A 23,820-nucleotide genomic window follows, 5' to 3' on the forward strand; every position below is an offset into this window, starting at 1 on the left:
ATACAAGGACCTTGTTGTGTTTCCATACAGGAACATTAGACAGAGATTGGAATTTTGTTTAAAATAAGAAAGCACAAAGTAAGGAAAGGAAAGTCAAGTCACTAAGAGATGAAATCGCTTCCATCACAATAGTGGCATTTCTATTGGATGCCAAGTTCTATAGAATATCACGCAACAAACACAGCTCTAATGATAGCATACAGACTTGAACTGAATGTGGTTATTTGTTGGTTCCAACAACCTGCACTTCCTTCGTGCCTTGATTTGAAGCACTGAAGAAACTAGGAATCAGTAATACAGTCCATGCCCTAAATCACTTCAGGTACTAAAACACTTAAGTAGTATTATTGGAAGCCAGCAGAAGTCCTCCCTTTAGAATTCCAATTTCTGTAGCAAAACACAAACCATAGTCTTGTTTTATTAAGGGCTGGGCAGGTATTTAGGAATAACATCTTACAGCCCATTAATGGATGAGGAAATGTTTTTTCCTATTGATCTAAATATACAATAATAGAAAAATATCACACTTGTATCAGCATTTCAAATAAATGAGTTTTGAGCTTTTCCTCCTTCCAAATACGCCTCCATCCCAGTGATCAGTAGCTGATAAGTGCTTTGAGTTTCTTCTTCAAGTGCTTTCTCACTTGTGTTTAACTGCCTTAGAAGGTATGCTACTTGAGATGGGAAAACCAGGTAAGGTAGCTCTGCCTAGCACACTCAGAAGCTATACATGTCATTTGATCTACTGTATTCAAACCTGCAGCTCAGGACATTTTAAATAGAGCAGCATGAGATTTGCCTAAAAACACAACAGAGAGAATAAGAAATAGCCTGAAATTGTCTCAGTGTAATTCTCTTTCCTGAAGCATAGCCAATTGCTCTTCGCAGTTGGTATGCACAAAGGAATGTAATTGAGCCCATCTGCTTTTGTTTCAAGCTCCAGTGACAAACCAGGATTACAGTCAGATGTCTGCATCTTCCCTCAGCATCACTGCCAACATCCAAAAATAATCATGTGGAAGCACTTTTATAGGATTTTTTCCAGCACAAGACATTCTGCAGCGTATCATGAAAGTCAAGAGAGGGAGCTGTGCTTTCACTAAATCCCCTACTTGTAGTTGAGGTGAGCTCTGAACTATGCTTCCATTATTTACTTCCCAACGTACAAGGGGTGCTCTGAACGCAAGGCATCCTATTTAATTCTGTAGGCCCATTATGTCAGAGGTGAGTGTTGGTGGGATGGCAGTAGGGGTGAAACCTTCCTACCAATGTTCTATTGCATTTTGTTGCTGTGCAACAGATAGCAGTGGAGAGAGTGATTGGATAAAACAGACTCCAAAATGGAAGTGTGGATGAAGAAGTGTCACTGAACTCTATTTGGAAAAAAAAAAAGTAATCCTTGACATTTACTAACACTTGCTGAACATATAGAGAGCCACATCCAAACAGTGGATGTGAGCACAGTGAGGTGGTGGGTGGCATGTTTCAACAGTGGCAAAGAGGGATCACATCTGCTGGTTGAAATACATAGCCAGTGGTGGTGACTACGTTGTACCTGAACATATGCTCTATCAGGTAGCATTACTATCCTCCTTGCAGCCATTATGGTTCCCACGGTAATAAACAGGAGGCATTATTTTCAGAACCTGTACATTATGCAAGAAGAGATGTTGTATGGCTTGCATAATCCTACTTCAAATGTCCAATAAACCTTATTTTAGAGGCACTTGTTCTCTTGCTCGTTCCACCATTTTCCTACTAGATTTTATGTGAATTACTTCTTGTCCTACTCTCACTCTGCTCTTCACCAGCATTCATTCATAATTTAACCTGAAGCCCATGAAAGGGGCTGACACTGATGCTATCTCCTTCAAATTTCTGACCTGTAGGTATGTGGGCTCAAAGTAAACCAGAAGAGATTTCGTAAGAGCCACTTACACTTAACCTATACTATACCTCATAAGCTGTCCCACTCCTCACCCCCTCAACTTGCTTAGTTGGCACTGGAAGACAAAAAACAGATAGTGGCTACTCTTTCTGTAGCAATTCATGAATTTTTAGTTACTGGATTAATTGCAAAAATAACCCCATTCTTGTAGTTAGATAAAAAGCAAAAATAAAACCAGAATGAGCACAGTGGAGGTCTGCAGAGACAGAAACCAATTTTCTTATGTATTACAAGGAGGAAGTCATACAGTAGAAGCCTAATGAAGAAGGGACTGATAAAACCCTATTATCACAGATTCAGGTTTGAGAGGGCTGTCAATTCCTAGGTTCAATGCTCTTGCTAAAGGAAAAAACGTTCTGAAATTCCTAAGCCTCTTTAACACGAGTCAAAATCATCTCAGTCTGAGGCTAAACCATCACACAAGCTACTTTCTGCCTTGCTGTATCCTACTGGCATGCACACCAGTAAAATGGCTTTTCAGGACTGAGTGGATAACCAGCTGTCAGTAAGAACTAGACAATATGGGAGCACCTGGAATGTAACATCAGCCATACAACACCATACACGTGAGTTTGCTCAGAAATTATTATTTTGGTTTTCTAAAATAAAATATTCTTGCTTTTGTTTGTTTGTTTTTTGCATCAAAGATGGTGTGGAGGCATAAAGAAGAGTGTACGCCTATCAAGTCTCAGCAGAGAGAGATTTAAGTGCTGAAGAATTGAGATATTTTCAAAATAAAAGCTTAAATAGCTTTAGAATTCACAGAAGTTTTTACCAATGGTGTTTAGTTTGACTGTTATTTTGGCTATAAACATTACCTATACTTCCCAGCATGCATTTCCCCATGCAAGGATGCATTTACACCAAAGACCACTTTGTTACCTGCTCTTGTGTGTCACTGGTATGTCATCTCACTGCACTATCTACAGCACATATGAATACCATGTTAAGTTAGTCAACACTGAGACATGCAAAGTAGAGAAATGCAAGGCAGCATCTCACTAGGCAGAAACCGCAGAACACTGTTCTAGATATAGGAATAAACAAAACCAGATGATGAGATGACATTCATAGCATTGACTGAACAGTCACCAGATGAATCCATAGAGAAAGCTTCACATCACAGCATCAAAATATAATATCAGATGGGCTGCTACAGCATGCACCAATCAGTGAGAGCTGACCCGAAATTTATTATTCACTACATTTTACCTGTAAAGTGCAAGGACTCATCAGAATTTTTTTTTTTATGAGTTTATCAGCTAAGTCAGTTATTGTCATTATCAGGCAGAACTCTTCAGAGCCCTACTTACTGCAACATAAAAGATTAATAGACTAATTTCATTTTTAAGAGGAAAACAGATCAAAGAAAGAGTTCCAAGGACAGCTGAATAAGGTTACATTCATGAGCAGATTTTCAAGTACAGATTCCAGCTGCATGTGCAAGCTGGAATACCTTCAGTTATGACTCCTCAAAATAAAAAGCTAAGACAAGTTGTCATCAACACATCTACTAGTTTTGTTCAGATTGGAAGAGTACACAAAAACACACATTACAGAAAATAAATCCCCTTCTCATTTATATCAGTGGCTATTGTAGTTCTAACTTACCAGTTAAACCCATCTGCCCTCTAGTATTCAAAAAAAACCAACTCCCTATAATCTACAAAGCTGTATCAATAACAGTAGGTAATAATAGCAAGCATACCCAGAGCAACATCTCTGGCCATTTGTACTGGATTTGCTCCTTCCATCAAGTAGTATCTGTTTATGGCACATTAGTTACAGTTCACTGAATTCCCTCATTTTCTCCAGAAGAATTTGCCTTATTTGCTCACAGTATTATGGGGAGTATAGTATTATATAGTATTATATTATTTATAATATATATTTATATACAGTATTATATAGTCATATTATATTATTATACAGTTATATATTATACAGTATTACATAATTACGGGGGCATAATTACACTTGCCTCATGCTGGCTTGACATACAGCCTTCCAGCAATCATTCCTAATGAGAGAGAAAACTATAGTTCATTAAATAAGTTCAGTGTATCCTAGATGCACGTTTGTCTGATCAACTTGCATCTTGAAGCTTATGCTTACTTTCTATATAGATTGGTTCTGTGCATGTTTATTTTGTTTTGCCTTAACACATGCTCTACCACATGGTATGTACTGCATGGTAAGTTTATCCCTGAATTTATTCCAGAATTTATCTCTAAACATTAAAGGATGCAGCTATAGAACTTTTGGGTTTTAATGCAGAAATAAAGATAAATTGGTAAACTGTTTGTCATGGAAAGATGACAACAGTGGAAAAGTATGCCAGATGAAATCTACTGAAGCAATGAGAAATAAGAGAACTGCAATCTTTCCAGATCTTTTAACTTAATGTTAAGTATAATCCAACAGAACATGAAGGCCTACATAATGATAAGCAAAATATTTCACGTTCAACATGCTGCTCGACAGCACTGTTTTACTGTGGTTCACTATTCCTTGAAACCTTTCTAAAGGGTGTCTTCATCTGAATTAGAGCACTTAAAACTGGCATAGCTGCAAAGTGTGGAGTGACTTGGTTTTCCTACAAGAGAAGGTAGCAAATAACCTTTTCATTGGTTAAGAAGTAGTTCAATTTTACCTTATCTTTGTCATTAAGTACCATAAAATATTATTGAACCAGTCTGTTTACTAATAGACTAGTCATGCATCCATTTAGAGTGCCTTTAGTTGTATTAAGGAGACAGCACTAAACAGAAGTCAATCCATGTACTAGAAAGACAATTTTCTTTCGCAGCTGACACAGAACATGGTATCAATTTTCTTATTTGATCTACATAAAAAATAGCTATTTTAAACTCACCACATAAGAATTGCTCGGAGCTTCTGACTTAGCGTATTTTAAACTAGAGCATCAATAAAACCAAGTGCTCACACACATTCCATTGTCTTTGTAACGGTAGGAATATTGTATTAACAGCCTTAGTCCATTGAAAACCTAGTATTTAATAAACAACCTTAAGCTAAGTATATGTTCATACATATAAACAAGCCAACTCTTGTGGAGTCCAAACATGTCAAGTGACATCAAGTTCTGTTGTAAGTGTCATAAACTTCAGTCATCGAAAGGATCAAAACATAACACTTAAGCAGCTTCTCAAAAATTCCTGTTTGGAGCTCTAAGTGAAAAGCATCTAGGGAATATACAGACTTATCCTTGATACCTTAAGGTGTCTAGGCACTTAAAAGCAAAAACCAGTTCACGTCAGTTGGGGTTAATCTAAGCACAGGATATCTGATTGGGATTTTTAAACGCAGATGAAAATTGCATTGCTTGTTTTGTGTTTTTCCTTCATCTTATGAAGGACAGGACACTACAGAAGAGCGATATGACTAACAACAAATACTGATGCCATAAGACAACAAGAAAGTAACTAGGGTAGATTTAATTCATGAAGCCGATAAAGTCTACATCTTAGCCACAGCCTGAAAAAAAGAAAGAAAAAAAAGGATCTACAAAAATGAAGATAATTTTTGACATATTTTGGAAAAAATCTTCAAATGAAGTTCACAGAGTACACACAGTTGTCTCCCCCCTTACTGAAAATATGCAGGATACACTTTTAACCCACATCCCGAATACAGATTCATTATATTCCTCCTCTCTCACTGGGAACATGACTTTGACCTTACCTCATTTAGTGCTACTCTAATGCTAATCAGCAAAAACTGTGCTAACTTGATAGCCTGCATCATTTTTCAATGCTAGTAAGGTTCACATATAGTGAAAATAATTGATTTCTATGTCTCAACAGCAGATACTGTTTTCCTGCAAAAAAATTGAGTCTGCAGAAATATACTGTTGTAGCAATTTCTCTATGAAAAAGGGACTTTTCAGCTTTGCTATTAAAAGTTCTACAGCTTAAAGAAAGTATTCATCACTTCCAATCTGAAGTTGTTTTCAGATTGTTTTCTAAATACCATTTTTACCTACTCAGCACAAAATGAGCAGTAGACATTTCCACTTCAAAAAGCTGTAGAGTCATTTATTCACCTGTAAGACCACGTCTTCCGTTTTCAGGATATCTTAGGTTCTACCCATCTTCATTTGGTACTGCAGCCATGTCACCAGTACTACTCACCTCCCTCTTCTTGAGGCTTAGCTTAGAAGAATCATCATACCAATACAGTTAGTCTAAAGAGTATGCTTGAAACTTGCTGTCCAGCAGGGAGGACTTCTCTGGTGAAGAAGGGCAACAATCCATCAAGAATCAGGAGAAAACAGACAACTTAAATATTTAAACAGCCACAGACTCTCCCAATTACTCATTCAAAATTGGGTTGCTTTTGCAAGAAGTCACACAACATTTCTTAAATGAATTCCAAATGCTTTAAGTACTCAGAGCTTGCACACAGTTTTGTTTTGTTTTTGTTTTTTTTTTTTTTTAACATGTAGTCATCCCTTTTGTACCAATTTCAACCACAGAACACACTTGAAGCACTTGTGTCAGATTATTACCTACTAAATGCACTACAAATCACTGCTGGAAAGAAGACAAAGTCACTTTGGACTGATTTGCCAAAACCACCATTAAAGGGAACCTTGAACGGGGCTTTATCATCCACCCTTGAATGCAGCAGCAATTATCTTACATAGCTTTGTGAACATATCCCAGATTTAAAAAACAAATTATTAGATAAGATCTAAGTCTAATTTCTGGAGAACTTCACCTCCTACTGAGGAAATGCAGAACAGTATTTAGCAGATGCCATTAACACCCAGCCACCTTGACACAACTCCTATTAACTTAGAGGAACAGGGCCAACTGAGAACTTCATTTAAAACTAAGAGGGTTGAAGTAATTCACACTCCTAATTTCTTCAACATTCTTTTCTCCCCTCCTCCCCCCCATCCCAATTTCTAAGAGTACTACACTACCAGAGTGAGCCAAGCATTAGGCAGATTACTCAGACTTATATCCCTAGTCCTGAGCACATGCAGTATTTATGATACACTTAGGATAAAGAAAGGGACTTTATTCACAATGCCAATGCCTATGAAAAGCAAGGTCAGTACTGAGGCAAGCACAAGCTTTAATAAATCAACCTGGTCAACAGCACATGAGTAGTTTGTCTCCCCTGTTCTAGAGAGAATGAGGATGGCAAACTGGTTCACTGTGCTCGTAGCCCCTAAACTGGGGGGAATAGTGATAGGACCAGGGGGAATGGTTTCAAGCTACGGCAGGGGAAATTCAGGCTGGACATGAGGAAGTATTACTTTTCAGAAAGGGTGGTCAGGCACTGGAATGAACTGCCCAGGGAGGTGGTGGAATCACCGACCCTGGGGGTGTTCAAGGAAAGGCTGGATGTTGTGTTGAGGGACATGGTTTAGTGGGAGCTATTGGGAATAGGTGAACGGTTGGACTGGGTGATCTTTTAGGTCTTTTCCAACCTTAGTGATTCTATGATTCTATGAATTCATTCTCCTCTGAAAAATTTCTTTACTCAGATTCATCTCGTCTCCTGCACCTTTACTGGTTAGGACTGCTTAGCAATCAAAACTATTACTGGAACAGACATTCCTAGGAAGCATAGGAAGGACTTCTACATCCATCTTCCATCTACAGCCAGAGAAAAAACACCTGGAAGTATTGATTCAGTATGACCTTTTTCCAGAAGCAGAACAAGAATAGAGTTCTCCTTCTTTGTCAGCTTTCTTAAAGATGGATCATTCACCATCCATTTCTTCTACCACTCAAATTTAATTCCTGGACTATTTGTGACTTCAAGAACTTCCCACATACAAAGCAAATACAGCTGCAAAGCTATTCAGAGTACTAGGAATTCTTATAAACACTGTGTAAAAGCACTGTTATTCTTCTACTTTCTGAGATCATTTACTCAAAAGAAGTGATTAGTTCAGTATAGATTCTCCCCTCAGACTGATTATTAAGAGCCATGATGCTACTAAAGACCTGTCAAAACACCAACATACTTTCAGATAAAAAGAAAAAAGTTTCTCAGTTGCTGTGGACTTATGAAGCCAAGTAGAAAAGTGAAAGGGACCTACCAGGTAAGCAATTGCTCAGCTGTGCCTTGCAAAATTGTTTCCTTAAGCACAAGTTCCAGTAAGCAGCACAAAGCAATGAATTGCTACACTGTGTAATACCAAGACATTTTTGTTCAGTAGTGTGGGCCCATACACTAAAGTGATGAAACACCAAAACCAACTGAAGAAGTTCAGGCTGCAGGGCTGCTCTCAAGGGGTTCTTTGCCCAGTCTGTATAAACACATGGGGATAAGCAGATGAATTACCTATACAATGGTATTATATAAGTTTTCAGTAGTTTTATGTTAACTGAAGTCTAGAGACTGGAAAACTGGTAAAAAGCAGTCTGCAGTGAGGGTTACTTATGCTGCGGACCATTTTGACAAAGTACCTAAGAGCCTAAGCATTTTAAGCTTCTATAGTCTGGACAATCAAAGCAGGAGCAGTAGTTTCCTGGAAACAGCAACAAAAATATTTCATCACAAAATAAGCAAATTAAAGCCTTTGAGACGAGTCATTAGAATACTTAGTCTCCAGATCAGTTGATAATTCCAGTGGCTACTCATTGTACCTTGTCAGGCCAGCAAGCATAACAAATTTGAGATTAGAAATAGCTGTTTGACTAGATTTAAAAGCCAAGTTAATGAAACATTCACCTACAGTTTATTCAATAAAAACAGAAATAACCCAAAAAGCAAGTTGTGCAATTAACCATAGTCTTTTGGTCTTTTCAACTGCTTATCCACTAAATCATCCCCTAGAAGTTTTCTTCTCAGAATATCCACATTGTGAAGGCTAATTTTCCACTTCAATGCACTACATTTGTCAACATCATAATTTTCCACTAAAATCCCAAATCCAATTTCCAGCAGCCACTACTCATCAGCTGACAGCTATCAGTTAAAGCTCTACAATTCACTTGGACAAGAACAAGTAGGGTTTCCCCAAGACAACTTAGAACACACATACTTCCTAATACCGTAATTGCCAGGCAGGTGTGTAGTCCCACAACTCACTGATAAAAAAGGAGAACGTGTTCTACACGTCAGAACCAGAACAAAGCTACAAAATATGAATTGCTTCCACTTCCAGTGAGAGACCAAATTTTGAAAATGCAAGAAAGAATCAGCACAGAAGCCTTTCAAAATCCAAGGGTATTTACTTTGCTTTGTAGCTGGAACTCCTCAGTAAAATATCAAGTTTGAAATGCAATTAAAAAAAAAAAACACCTTATTTTCTCCTTTACTGCAGAATATTAAGAAAGAAAACCAACCCTCAAGAAACATCATCCCCCCTCTGAAGTCTACTTTTAGCATTTTAAACTCACCGTTAACATACAGTGCAACAACCATATCAATAATATCCACATCCCCGGAGGCAACAAGCGATTACCAATCAACTTATTCCTTAAAGAAAAAGCCTACTTTCGGAGGTGTTGGAGATGATCCTATGATCTTGGATATTCCTCCACCCAGCCCCAACTTGTTGTAGGCTATAGTGTAATTCAAGTAGAGGAGAGAAAAAAAAAAAAGCAACTGTTATTGTCTCCCAGTGCTTAAAGTTGCCTTGCATCTTAAGATGGAGTCTATTCAACCTCTCAGCAGCATATTCTGTTGCCTTGTCACCCTAAAAACCAAAGAAAATCTTCTGACAGTAACTGCCTGTTTTTCTAATTTGAATTCCTCATTCCTCATTTTGTTACACTAAAGGTCACTCCTTCACCCTTCTCTTCCTGCAGAAGCTCAGGTTTCTCAGAGCCTCCTGACATTTAGCTTATCCCAGCCACCTCAAAGCCTTGAAGGCGTTCCACAGGACCTGCTCCTATGTTCTGGTCAGAGAAAAGCAGAATTGCTTCTGACAGATTCTTAACAATACCAGGTTAAGTACTCACAGATAGGACAATAACCATAAACAGAAAGAAGAGTCAAACTCACCCAACTGATGAAGAAGCTCTCTCTCTGGCTGTGCAGCGCTCCTCTCAGTAAGCAGACCAGACCCAAGACATGCTCTCCTTTAAGTGGCTAGTCCTCATAGGAACCCTATGAGGACTATATATATATATAAGGGAGGGCACCACCCTTGGTTCACCCCTTCTGTTCACAGGTGCAAACAATCTGCCTGTGCTCCCTGGCCAGCCACAGCCCTTCACCAGGTGCTCTATCACCAGTTCAAGTCATGACCTGTAAGTTCCTCCACACTCCTGCATTTCAGTGTGGGCAGCCCAGAACTGAATACAGCACTCTAGATCCTGTTACAGAAATGCTGAAGGAAGGGGAAAAATTAGGATAAAGGGCTGGGCAGTAATTTCATATGTGACCAGCCTTCCTCCATCCAAGGGCCCATTGCTAACCAGTGGGTGACATGTTCACTGTGACTTTTAATTCCTTTTCTACATGAAAACCCTACCTAGACAGTACAGTGCTTTTAGTTACATTGGATTCTATCGCTCCACATGCAAGATTTCAAATTTATATCTTTATTGAATTTGATCATTCTTATTTCAGGCCATTTCTTCAACCTGCCAACATTCCTCTCGCTAGCAAACCCTGTCTCCTGCATTCTGATCTGTCTCCCTCAGCTCACTATATGCAATGATCACTGAGCTGTATTGAGGATAGGCACAAGAATGGCATTAATAACCAATGTATGGTATTAATAACCAGTGTATGGTAACTACTGAGTCATGGCATGAACCACTGATTGAGCACCTGGGGAAAGGATTCAGTCAGCTCTGGGGAGAAAGCAATTCACTTATGTGACCAAAAGGAGAGGAGCCTGGGTCCACCATCTCTCTTAGACCTCATTCAAAGGCTGACTGCCACTGGGAAAGGATCTCCCTGGTGATTTCTGGAAAATAGTAACTAGATTGCTTTGATATGGAGGATGAAAAAAAAAAAAGAAAAAAATCAGTACATCTCATAGTATTTTAAGGAGCTCCATTCCCCAAAGTGGATTAGTTGACTGCAGTTGTTCTTATCCTAACTGAACACAGAAGTTAGAAGAAAATGTCTTACACAGAACTGGAACTAGTATACTAAGTAAACAGACAGGAAGAACCCCATGCAATTCTCAGTTATAATATTTAGCTCCAAACAATCCAAGTTCTAGAGATTAAAGCCTTGACCACCTTAAACCATCTTTACATTTGGAAGCAGTACAGCACTTCACAGTTGCTTTGATTTGTTGGGTCATTATGTATTGCTGTAGCTTCTGTCCTGTTAAAAGGACAAGTAAAAAAGCAAAGTAAAACATGTGCAGTCCATTGTGAAGCATTAACTGAAGCCAGTTGGAGAGAAACTGAGCAGAGCATCACTATCTGTGACAGTATTGAGAATTCAGGTAGGAAAACTCCTCTGCTAAAAGCAATGTGACGTATAACCCATAACATCAGTGAATGAAAGAACTGCTGTCTTTTCCATGCTTACACTAATAAACCAAAATCTGGAGCAAAAATTAGTTATTTTCACATCATTACACAACAGGAGAACAAGCACAGAGATTGTGAAACACCAGGACAAAGTAATGCTGTCTCAACATGTCAACTAATATCGTAACTGGAGATACGAAGAAGTCTGAAATCAGTTTTCTTGTGCATGTAGCACCAGGCTGACATTCCTTCTATGACATAGGTAGCAATCAACAACAGTTATGTACATCTTAAGTTGAACACCAATAAGAATTTTCAGCAGCTGCACCCAGCAACTTCTTGCTTTATGGCCCAAATGAAATTGAGAAAGCAGGCACAAAGACATAAGGTTGTCCATGGGTAATGTGTGTCACAGACAGCATTTCCCTGGTGACTGGATAAGGATATAACAGATATCCTCTAGAACTCAGAGGATAAATTAAAGAATTGTGGTTCTTGGGAGGATCTTTTTTTTTTTAACTGCAAAAGTGGAAGTTGGCTAAGCTCTGCAAAGATTACTTTGAACTTTGACAAAAACAAATGGTTTCCTGGGAAACCATTTCTATGTAGGTTGATTACAAAGGGAAGAGAAAGGTATTACTGTGATGAATCAAGACTCTTAAGGGCTGAGAAAGTGGAAGCCTTCATGAAAGTGTCATCATAGCATTCTTCTGCCTGCACAAACATTTTGCACTTGTTAGTATACACAGAAACAACATCCCCAAACTATATATAGAAAGCAAAACATTAACCTATTCAGTGAGCAGAACACACCCCACTATCATCCAATGTTAGTGCGTTCTAAACTTTGTAAACTCTCACTCTTCAATACAAAACAGCTCACTTAAGAAGAGCTGAAAAAAAAAAAAAAAAAGATTAAAAAGCTTCAGAAACACCAGGCTGTCAGCCAATAACCCCAGGTTATCAGCTCCAGCAAGTACAGAAATTCTTACATGTAAAAAAGAGGTGAAGCTTCACTTTACCCCAGATTCCTTGGAGAAAACATTTTCTTTCTGAGGACAAACTAGAGCAAAAAGCCTGCATGGGTCCCAAGCAGCAACGGTGTGTTATGTTTGTTAGTAACAAACTTTATGTTGTGAAGCAGCCTCTCCATAAGTGCTGCTCTGGATCTCAGACAGAAGTGAGAGATTGCACAGCTTTGTCCCCAGTCCACTTCACCAGTGCACATAATACATCCCTCAAAGAGCTATTGTAACATTCATTTGACTATAAAGTAATATAGCTGTCACAGAATGGCTTATACTGGAAGAGACCTTAAAACACCCAGTTCCAACCCCCTACTATGGGCAAGGTTGATACACAGCCGATCAGGCTGTCCAGGGCCCCATCCAACTTATCACTGAATGCCTCCAGGAATGGGACATCTTCAGCTTCTCTGGACAACCTGAATCTGTGGCCAGTGCCACACTGATCTCTGAAGAATTCCCCCCTAACATCTAATCCATCTCTCTCCTCTTTCAGTTTAAAGCCATTCCCCCTTGTCCTATCAGACCACATAAAAAGTCAGTCATCCTCCTGACTACAAAGTCTCATCTAATACTGAAAAGCTGGAACAAGGTCTCTGTAGACCTATCTCCAGCTGCAGCAGCTTCGTTCCTTCAGTCTTTCTTCATAGGAGAGGTGTTTTAGTGCTCTGAGCATCCTCTGGACCTACTCCAGCTGCTCCAGAACTTCCTATACAGAGGGCTCCAAACCTGGATGCAACACTCCAGATGAGGCCTCACAAGAGCAGAGAAAGCCTTGCATTTAGTCTTGTTGAACCTCATTATGCCCATGAGTGTTCTTCCCAAGCCTACCCAGGTCTCTTTGAGTGTTGTCTCCTTCTTCTATGGTGTCATCCGTGCCACTAGGCTCACTGTCATTGCAAACTTGCTGAGGGTGCACTCACTCCCACTGTCTAGGTGGTTGATAAAGCTTTCTTCAGCTTTAAAACACAGTGAAATACATCAATAAGCCCTTCCACTTAACTCCTTTCCTTCCAGCAGCTGGCAAGTCATCTTAAACGTTTACACAGCAAACACACTCAACTTCTCTAAGGCTCATACTCCAGATAAACCCTTCACCTTTCCCCAGAGGATTCAGCCTTGCAAGAGACAATCTGAAATGTTTCAAGAGAACCAAAATGCTACCTAGATCATGTAATGCAACCTAAAGGAAAAAAAATACATAAGCTTTCAAGTTCAATAATTCAAACCTAAAATCAGAGCAATTGCATGTCAACACCCTGCAAACCCACAGAAATTCCATGGAATTCTTGTAGTAATCATTACAGATAGGCATGAAAATAAGGTAGGAGGTTTGTGATTCACTTATTGTAATGGGTTAAGGCTGTAGAATCTTCCAAGGACTTAGGAGAAATGTTTTTAAATTCAACAACAGCAGCAACCATTCACCTTGGAGTTACCATGGTTATCACAAGGCCTTAGCTTGACAACTTCACTGGGCTAACAAGGAGCATATGATTCTGCACCTCTGAGTTAGACTGCACATGTTCACACTTTTTTTTTTTTTAAATACAGTTTCATCACTTTTTGTTTTGTTCCTGTCACTCCTCTCTAATTAGCTGCTGCTTCAACAAAGCCAGGATCCAGAGTCATAGCTAACTTCTTATTCACGCCTTTATCTCATAGTACATAAAAAAAGAAAAAGTCATTCATAGAATGGCTTGGAAGGGACCTCAAGGATCATAAGCTCCAACCCCCCTGCCTCATGCAGGGCTGCCAACCTCCTCATTTAATACCAGACCAGGCTGCCCAGGGCTCTATCCAACCCAGCCTTGAACACCTCCAGGGGCAGGGCATGCTGAGTCTCTTTGGGCAGCCTGTTCCTGCACCTCAACACTCTCTTGGTAATAGGAATGAGATGTTTCTGCATTAGAACTGATAAGATAAATATTTTACTAATAGTTCTTTTCAGGAGGGTCTTTTTAATTCATCAGGGTCTCTGATAGTCTTCGCGTGCTCAGCAGATAGCTGAAGTAACTTATAGTCATGGAGATTAGGTAGATGGAATAGTTTATAGGTACAAAGACTGCAGCTCTGGTCTGTCCAGCCATCTGGAATACCTCTGAGCACTGAGTTAAAGACACATTAGACATCCCACTCTTAAACAGCGTGACAAGGATATCAATAGGCTCATTATGTTGAAAGACTACTAATTGTTGGTGCTGGGCAGAAAAGACCTGAGTGAAAACTTAAGGAGGAGAAGTTAAACTATTAGCAATATTTATGTTTAAATAGCAACAATTTATGTTTAGATGTGTTTCATTAAGTGTCGGGAAGATTTGTGAACCTAAAGTACTCAGCCAATGAGGAACCAGGGGAGGAAAAGATAAGTGTGGGGACATAAAAGATGTGACACTGTATTCTGTGTGTCCTCCTGTTGGAAATAATCCAAGTAATTTTGTCAGGACGGTATCTCTGATAAAAGCAGAATTTATTCGCGATTGCAATGGCGGGCGTCCCACAAGTAGGAGCGCGCCTATGGACACAACATGACAGCCTTTATACCCTGTTTTCTCCCCCTTGCCTTCCCCCTCCCCTGTTTCCCCAATGGCTGGGTACTCCAGGTTCACAATCTTATCAGAAGGTTTACATTTGTTATTTACTTGTTATCTGTTGCCAGTCAGTAGTCATCCTGTTGTCTCCAAGATGTCTCGGTGCTCTCCTTGTCCTATTGATATGGTGATTTTCTTTAAAGTCATCATCGTTAAACAAAGAGCACTGGGGGATGATGTCAGGCCTTCCCAATGTCAGGCGCTTCCTCCGGCATGCCATGACTTGTTCTCTGGTTTGCTTTCGTGCAGGATATTCTTGCAGTGGGTATGACAAAATGTACATATATACACATATATACAGTGTGTGTTCCTGGGAACTATGATAGCGGAGATCATAAAATAAAAATAATATTATACAATTCTAATGCAGAAACAACACTTGATTCTCACACTCCTGCTTGCTGGATGTCCATCACTGCAATCGCAAATAAAATCTGCTTTTATCAGAGATACCAACCTGACAAATTATTTGGATATTTTCAACTTTGGTAAAGAACTTCTTCTGGTATTGAACCTAAATCTTCCACCCCTCAACTTAAAACCATTCCCCCTTGCCATTGAAATAGCATTTTATTCTTATTTCAAAATGCTGGGAAGAAACAAGTTTTCCTTACAGCCAAAGGACACAAGATATTTAAAACGCAAAATTTAATTAAGCTTTACCCTGTAAAGATTTATCATTGATCTTTCTTCCTCAATATTAAAGCATACACTACCGAAACACAAATAAGAAAGTGCATATCCTGGTTTACTGTTTTAACAATGGAAAGCTTCAGTATGGAAGGGATTTCTAAGCAGAAGCAGAGAAGTAATGGGAGAAAAAAAAAAAGAAAAAGTAGCCATAAGAAAATTTATCCTGGAAAGTAGTTGGGAGCTTCTATTTAAAAATGAAATGAATTACTGTCCCCCTGGCAGCAGAGGTTATAGCAAACACTCATGTGAGGTAATGGATGCTAGTTCAGCTTGATGATAAGGGGAGTTCCACCCTTAGGTCCACTCCTGGTTATCTGGGATGCACAGGTGCAAACAATCTACTGTGATTAACACCGTGATTAGCAACTGTGTTTAAAGAGCAGAGGAGTACTGTATGGTAAACGTTAAGTCATGGGGTGAGTCACTGATTGAGCACCTGCAGAAAAGACCCAGTCAGCCCTTGGAGCACAGGTGAAGATAATTCACCCTTGCAATTGAAAGTGGTGGAGCCTGGCTCCACCATTTAAGGACTGATTGCTAATATGGAACAATTTCTTCTTGGATATCCCTCCCTTGCACCGTCTTTCCTGCATAGATCATAGATAGCCTAGATCTTTAGAGATGGATGAGCACCTTTATTTTTCCTTTGAAGAACCATCCTATCTGTACTGGTCCTCTTGCTGTTACATTCCAGTATTGACCTTCCACTCTGTTAATCCTTCTGTAATAGATACAACGGTTTAAAAGACCAGCTGAACATTTCTGACAGACAGACTAGGAATCAGAAAATTTTCAGAGATCAGGAAGCTGCTCATCCCAGCAGCACCCTCTCACAGAGCTGCCCATCACATCCTGTTTGCTCTGTCTACCACCCAGGCAATGCTGAACTTCAAAGTTAGCATCTAGGATTCTTTGATTAGTGCTTGCCCTTCCATTCCAGAACCAAATCCTTGCACTATCCAAATCCACAGCAGATTCAGCTGTTCAACAGCTGAAATAGCATAGGAAGTGAAAAAAATCAAAAGGGAGGCTGTCCCACCAATGAGGAAGTAAAACTTTTTCCGATATGTTCTTGGTGATATCAAACAAAGTATTCACAGGTAAACCAACAGTCACATACAGAAAGAAGAACTGAACTCACCCAACTGATGAAGGGGACTTCTGGAAATGTAGCTCTACCTCCCAGGAAGCAGCCTACATCCAAAAGATGCTCTCCCTTTCAGTGGCTGGCCCTTATATGAACTCAGGGGGGCTGCACACTGATTCCCTTTTGGCCACCTGGGGAGCACAGCTGCAAATAATCTGCCTGTGCTCCCTGAGCAATTCACAGCCCTACACCAGGTTTTCAAGCCTCGACCTAACAGCTCCGCTACAGAGGGTGTGATGGCATAACAAAAGCGTCTGTGGCTGTAAGTGAACACTGAAAGAAGCAATACAGATGGTTGCCTAACCTAATTTATACAACCTGTGATCACAGAAATTCAGTTCAAACTGCCCACAATATTTATAACTCCTGAAAGTAAGGGTCACTCAATGTTTGTTTGTTTTTTTCCCCCAGTAATTTAAGGATGGTATGCATTAGACACAGGTATAAAACCCTTGTAGTTAAACTAAAATGATTTTTTCCACCAACACTGCTGATTAACTGACAAATGTGCACACTGTGCTTCCCCATACACAGTGTTATCTTGAACAATAGTAACTGGAGATGTTTCAAGTGTATATTTCGATGCTTTGCATGCATCATAAGTAGCACTGAAGAACAAGAATGCCTGGAAGTGGTTTCTCTGCCTGTTCAATGTTCAGTTTTTTTTTTTTAAAGTTCCACACATTTAGTAGTATATTGTAGATAAAAGTGAAATGAATCTGACTGCAATTATTAAAAAGAAATTGCAGGAATATTGCAGGTATAGAAAAGAGCATCGTCAGTCAGCTGGTTTAATTCACCCATACGCACAACGAAACCACTTTAGATTAATATAGTTGTTCATACAAAATGAAGATGCTAAATATACTGCACAGGCATTTCCCTGACTTGTACAGGTTTCACTCACAATTTAGACAACCCCTTACCCCCTCCCAAACTCAGATCTCCGCTGACAAAACCTCTCTTTGCTGCCTGACAGAACCATGATGTGTTCCAATATGGAAGTGCACAAAATACTGCATGAACAGAAACAAGCTTTGTTGCAAAGGGTAAATAATGAAACCTGGAAAATAAATAAAAGATATTTATCCCTAGCTTCAGCTCCGGATATAATGTTCCTTTGCAAATTAAGATCTAATGAAAACCCCCTTATCTCCCCACCCAAATAACCTGGAAACGCTTTATTTGGTGATTTCAGATGGCAGGCTTTCAGGTAACATGGTCACACTCCAGCAGCATAAAGGCTGCATCAAAAATAGCCAGCAGGTGTGCTTACAGCTTCTGGTACTCCACAAAGACTTGGCACACAGAGCTCTCATGGCTGTGCAATTAGTATTTGCCTTAAAAAGATTCACATTTGCCAAGGTCAAATAATCCCCATGAATTTCCAGCAGGGAAATGAAGCTAATCAAAACTTTTGGTTTTATTTTCTATATTTAATTTTAAAATTATTTTTATACACACAAGGTATGTCTCTTAACTACTAAGAATTCACTCCAGATAAGGAGGGCATTCTTCTAACCTGAGAATCCACACTTATTTAGATGAACAAGCCTTTTTTCTGCCTGCTATTTTGATACAGTCCATCAGTCAGGTCTCTGATTCTGCAATGTTTATAACCTCAAAAGGATTTTTTGCTATTACTTTGAAATGGTCTTTTAATTGCAAACATTCAACAAATGTGAAAATTACTGTAGCAGACGCTGTCATATGCAACAGGGCTACGCACAGTAGTAAAGTGGCAGCAGAGAGATTGTTAAATGTAAGACCTTGCTGGGCAGGCGTTAGCAGAGAAATGCAGCTGAATTTATGCAACAGCCACTACTAGGAAAACAACTTCTTTGAGTTGAAACAGAATGAGCAGAAATGATCTTGAAAAAAATTGGATGGAAAAACGTTCATTCAGTTAATGTGAAAGAAATACCTTGTGTGTGTGTGTTGGTATGAGATCAATGTGCAATGCAATCCATTGCCTCTCTCTCCACCTTTCTCTCAAGACAAAGAGAAAACTAAAACACATCCCACCGAGTCTCATACCTCTCTTACCTGACTGGAACTATGCCCCAAGTAGTGTGACCTAGCCATGTGCTTTGTCCTGAGTGAAGAAAGCAGGAGCACTGCTTGGGTGTTGATGCAGTGAACAGAGACACGTGGTCCCTCTGTGGTTCCTTTTCCTACTTCAAAGCACGTGGATGTAGAAGAGAAATATCCCTTGTCTAAACCTTATTTTGGACATGCAGGCCTGGTATTTGCCAAGGCTTCAAACAGCACCAAAACCATACATTTTCTCCTTTTTTCCACACTCATGTCCCAATGCATCCAAAACTTTGATGAGGCAAACATAAAAATGGCCTTCTGGACATCATTTAACACATTTCACTTTTTTTTTTTTTGACTGAAAATGCTTGCTCCTCTCTTTGGAATAAAATGGGACCAACCGTCAGAACCACACAGCACAGAGCTATCTACATGCTGGTTTATAAGATGCATTTCTGCTGTGGCAAATGATTCAAAATGAAAATATTTTCCCCTACTTTGGCATCAGTGTTATTGTTTTTAGCTTCCACAGTGAGATGATGCATAACAGGAGTCTCTAGCCATCTGAAGAGCCAACCTGCAGAAGCAGCTGGCAAGGCAGTGCAGCCTGATGGGGCACACAGGGCCTGCGGCACTCCTCTGGACTGAATCCACAACCCCCCTATCTCTGCAGAGCTCCCCTATCTTTGGGCTTCAGCTCAAACCTCTGGAGTCACTTAATCCAGCAGGACAGGAGAAATAAGTAAAGAAGCAACGTACGCTTGCACAGCAAGCCTGCTAAAGTTGTAGTTTCAACCAAGCCTTATCAACCACAGCATTCCTTCCAGGGGCAAGGCTGCAAATCCCCCTGCACTGCAGACCTCTCCACTGCCATCCCTGGGCACCCAGAGCTGTGGCTGACTCAGCCATACCACTGTCCCAGCAAACACTTACAGCAACCCTTACACACAGCCCTACAGAGCCCCTCATAGCCCCACAGAGCCCTCTGCCAGTTGGTAACCAGTGTCTGCTGTTCCTTTCAGAAGAACTACATAAAAATGTACTGATTTTAATTCCTGCATGGTTTACAGGTGCATGCCCTTGCAGAATGCCTCTTCCCAGGCTGTGTGCCAGAGCACACAAATTGCAGACAAATTTTGTTCATTTGCAATCACAGACAAAGAAAAAACCCTGGCCCCAGTGTGTTATATGCTTGCATTGTCAATGGAAACCAAAATGTTACAATTACAATATAATCAAGAGAGTTAAGCAAAGCAAATAATGATAACAAAAGAGAATAAAATGGAAGGCTTACCCTTATGCTGGGCTCACCACAAAACATCAATAGAGGCAATCTCCAGAAGAGACCCTTCCCCAGTGGTAGCCAGCTCTTAAATAGGTCTAGGAGGGGTGCAGCTCCACCACTTCCAGCAGCACAGGTGAATTGCCTTCACCTGTGCTCCTCTGGCTGACTCATGGCTCCATCAGGTGATCAATCAGAGGTTCAGGCCGTGACTCAGTAGTTCCCATACATATGCTTCATGATGCATTTAAACCACATATTAATTTGTTTGGTGTGCTGCTAGAAAGTCCCTTTCTCACCTGTCATGATAGACCATAGCACAGTGTAATTAAAAATAAGAGCAGGTGGTTCTTCTTCCCTTTCCTTTTGCTTTATCTTCCTTTTCATTTCTCCTTTCCTTTCTTTGTCTTTTCTCTTCTCTACTTTTCTCTTCTTTTCTCCTCTCTCTTTTTCTTTTTTTAACCTTTTTTTTCTTTTCCTTTTTTCCTGGTAAGACCTTTGCTTTGCATTTGTATTTTCAATATTTTTCTCCACTTCAGTAAGCCCTGTACTTTTAATAAGGTATTGAATCTACTACTTGTATGAAGAAAAAAAAAACAAAAACAAACACAAAACCCACATTTGAGTCCATTTTCATGAGTTAGGTATGATATACACGAATGTGTACGATGCCTTGCCTAGGGATGACGATCTCAGCTGAATGTTTACCAGATCATAGAATGACAGAATCACAGAATGCCTTGAGTTGGAAAGGACTTTAAAAACCATCCAGTTCCAACCCCCAGCCACAGGCTGGTTGTCCCTCACCAGATCACGCTGCACAGGGCCCCATCCAACCTGGCCTTGAGGAGCTCCAGGGTGCACCCACAACTTCTTTGGGCAACCTGTGTCTGCTCCTCATCATCCTCTGAGTAAAGAATACAGACGACCGTAATGTGCCTTAGGGCACACAGTATTTTAAAATACACTGAGACTAAGCAAAAGCCAGCATGATTAAGTTGCCCTGGCAGCCTTTCAGGATACAAGCCTTATAGCTTTCTCTGAGTGGAAAATCTGTCTAAACACGAAGTCATTATTTGGCTTCTTTAGAATGTCTGACAACTTGTACTTCACAGTCCCTAGGAGCAGCGATTCCTCATTTTGTGATTGCATGTATTTTCAAAACAATCTGTTGCATTTAATATTAGTTATATCTTTGAACTTCCTGTAATAAAAAAGTTTCCACATCTTGGAGTTACTATGAAATCTTTTCATGCATGAAGTACATGGATTTTTTGATTCTCCAAAAAAATAGTGATAACCCTGGAAAGCTAATGGGAAGAATTTTGTTACTTTTCAGTAACTTCTTGGTCCGGAAAATGCTGTGTCTTATTGCTTTCATCCTTTTCTTAGAATTTATTCTAACTCCCCCAGAAGTAAAGACAGTTAAAACGCACTTGCAGCAAGCTTTAGATTACATTTACATGATGGAACCTTCCTTGGGCACTGATGCCTTTCCAGCTGCTTATGACTAAAAATGGAAAAGCACAGCTCAGATTCCTTTGTCTGTTAAGATTTTATTGTTTTTAATATGATGTGATCATCAGCCACGAAAGGATGGAATCAGCATCACTAAGGCCTGAAGAGACAAGTCTTCTATGAAACTGATAATGAAATTACAGGCAAGTTTAAGGATGGCCTTTGTAAAATTTCATGCAAAGCAGTCTAGCTTTTCCATTGAAAAAGTTGGGATTTTTAAATCAAATGTTGTGAAATAAAGGAGAAAAAACAATCTACATCCTGTTCTTTCTGCTGAGAACAGGTCTGACATCCTGATACATATTTTCTTAGGATGCTTTTGTTTCTATCTTAATCAAGAGTTGACACCATAGAAACAGCCATAAATAAATAAGCTAAAATGTAAATGATATTTTTTTGGGGGGGGGGAAAGGGGCAGGTAAAAAGTGAAAGGAAGATAAAACAGATTGAGAGTAATGGTTTCTGGGACGGGCCCAATGGAGTGGAATTAGAACGGTTCTCAGTGGATATACTTGCATGGATACAGAAGAGATTGCTTGTAAAATATTACTGCATATGTTTAACAGAAGTGAGTAGGTTGTCACAGTACTACCTGATTAACCACTAAATTAGGTTTAAGAACACTTTCTGTGTTCAGATATTTCTCATTAAAAGACATGCTCATAAAGCACAGATTTATTATGCTCTTCTGGAGAGCAGACCTTCCCCTCCTGGTACCTCTGAAACATCTGTATTACTCCCCGTGAGTCTGTGAGCCTTCAGGACCACCAGAAGGAACAAAATGCCATCAAGCGTTCCAGTGTTGCTGTCAGATCACATACAACACCCGGTGATGGTCTGCATGGGACTGATGGAACATAGAATGGACCTGCACCTCAGGACCTCATGCCTCCAGTCACATCATCGAGCACTGGCCCATAGAAGAGTATGGACATCCACTGATCATCACTTGTCTTGAACTGTACCAACACACGTTGTGATAAAATTGTATAAGTGTCGCGATATACCGGATCTCTGTATTAGGGAAAGCTTACCCTTTAGTTAACCTGATCATTGGTTCACGCCATGAAGGGATGGAGTGTATGGGAACTGCTGAGTCACGGCCTGAACCTCTGATTGATCACCTGAGGCGAGCCATGAGGCAGCCAGAGGAGCACAGGTGAAGGCAATTCACCCGTGCTGCTGGAAGGGGTGGAGCCTGACTCCACCCCTCCTAGACCTATTGAAGAGCTGGCTTCCAGTAGGGAAGCATCTCGTCTGGAGATCCCTCCTTCTGGTGTTTTGTGGTGAGCCCAGCATAAGGGTAAGCCTTCCATTTATTCTCTTTTGTCGTCGTAGTCCACTTCGCCTAACTCTCTTGTTTATTTTGTGATTGTAACATCTTGATATCCATTGATTATACAGGCAGCAAGTAAACAAATACACCACATTTATATGTTGCCTCATACTGAACCAAAAGCAAACTCATGTGCTGCCACAACACATCAACAGCTCACATACTGGAATCAAAATGACTGTATTTCACAGGCTACAGCATTCATTTTCTAAGTGAAATAATGATAGAAGGAAGGCTGGCATCAAGCTTACCAGAAGGCCGTAGGGTCCAAGTGAGAGCAGTATTTCTCAGATCTAGTAATCAGCAAACAGGGCAGGAAAAAAAAAAAGAAAAAGAAAACAAACAATCATGTGGACATAACTATCCAGATACAAACATAAGACCATATTTCAATTCAGTAGAACGGATGTTATGTGAGAAACAGACTTCCTTGTACCTGGACATGGAAAGAGGTAGGGGACAAAGTTGCTGCTCTTCAACTCAGACCTATTAGTTACTCAATGCTTGACCATTGCCAGGCTCAGGTAAGTATCAACTCATTCAACCACAGGAACTTGGAGCCATCTGCCTGTCCCCTTGGTTTAAACTTCTTTGATATATGTCACTTGAATTGTGTGTATTAGCTAACGTACTGAAATAACCTTTAAACTAATGTGAGAGAGATGCTTGAAGAAAGTTGTGTAGACAGCCCCTAATGTGATGCTGGCCGAGGAGAAACAACAACAAAACAGGGTTAGCTGCTTACTTGAAAGGACTGTAGTAGAAGCCTGCTGGTTCTGTACAGGGGTTCTGGCTTGTAAACAGCTTGTTGAAAA

General features: G+C 40.0%; 1 protein-coding gene across 3 annotated transcripts in view; it reads right to left on the reverse strand.

The window, feature by feature from the left end:
- ANO3 (anoctamin 3) overlaps nt 1-23,820 on the reverse strand; it is a 200,988-nt gene that overhangs the window by 175,505 nt on the left and 1,663 nt on the right. For 2 of the 3 annotated variants that reach the window (XM_048948252.1, XM_048948251.1), the window contains exon 2: nt 23,257-23,298. In XM_048948252.1, the coding sequence (XP_048804209.1) occupies nt 23,257-23,298 (42 nt within the window). Of the gene's footprint in view, nt 1-20,163; nt 20,183-23,256; nt 23,299-23,820 lie in introns of those variants that run through there. The other variant, XM_048948256.1, reaches the window with a different exon arrangement.

The sequence above is a fragment of the Lagopus muta genome, chromosome 6 (assembly GCF_023343835.1).
Source record: "Lagopus muta isolate bLagMut1 chromosome 6, bLagMut1 primary, whole genome shotgun sequence".
Taxonomy (NCBI): domain Eukaryota; kingdom Metazoa; phylum Chordata; class Aves; order Galliformes; family Phasianidae; genus Lagopus; species Lagopus muta.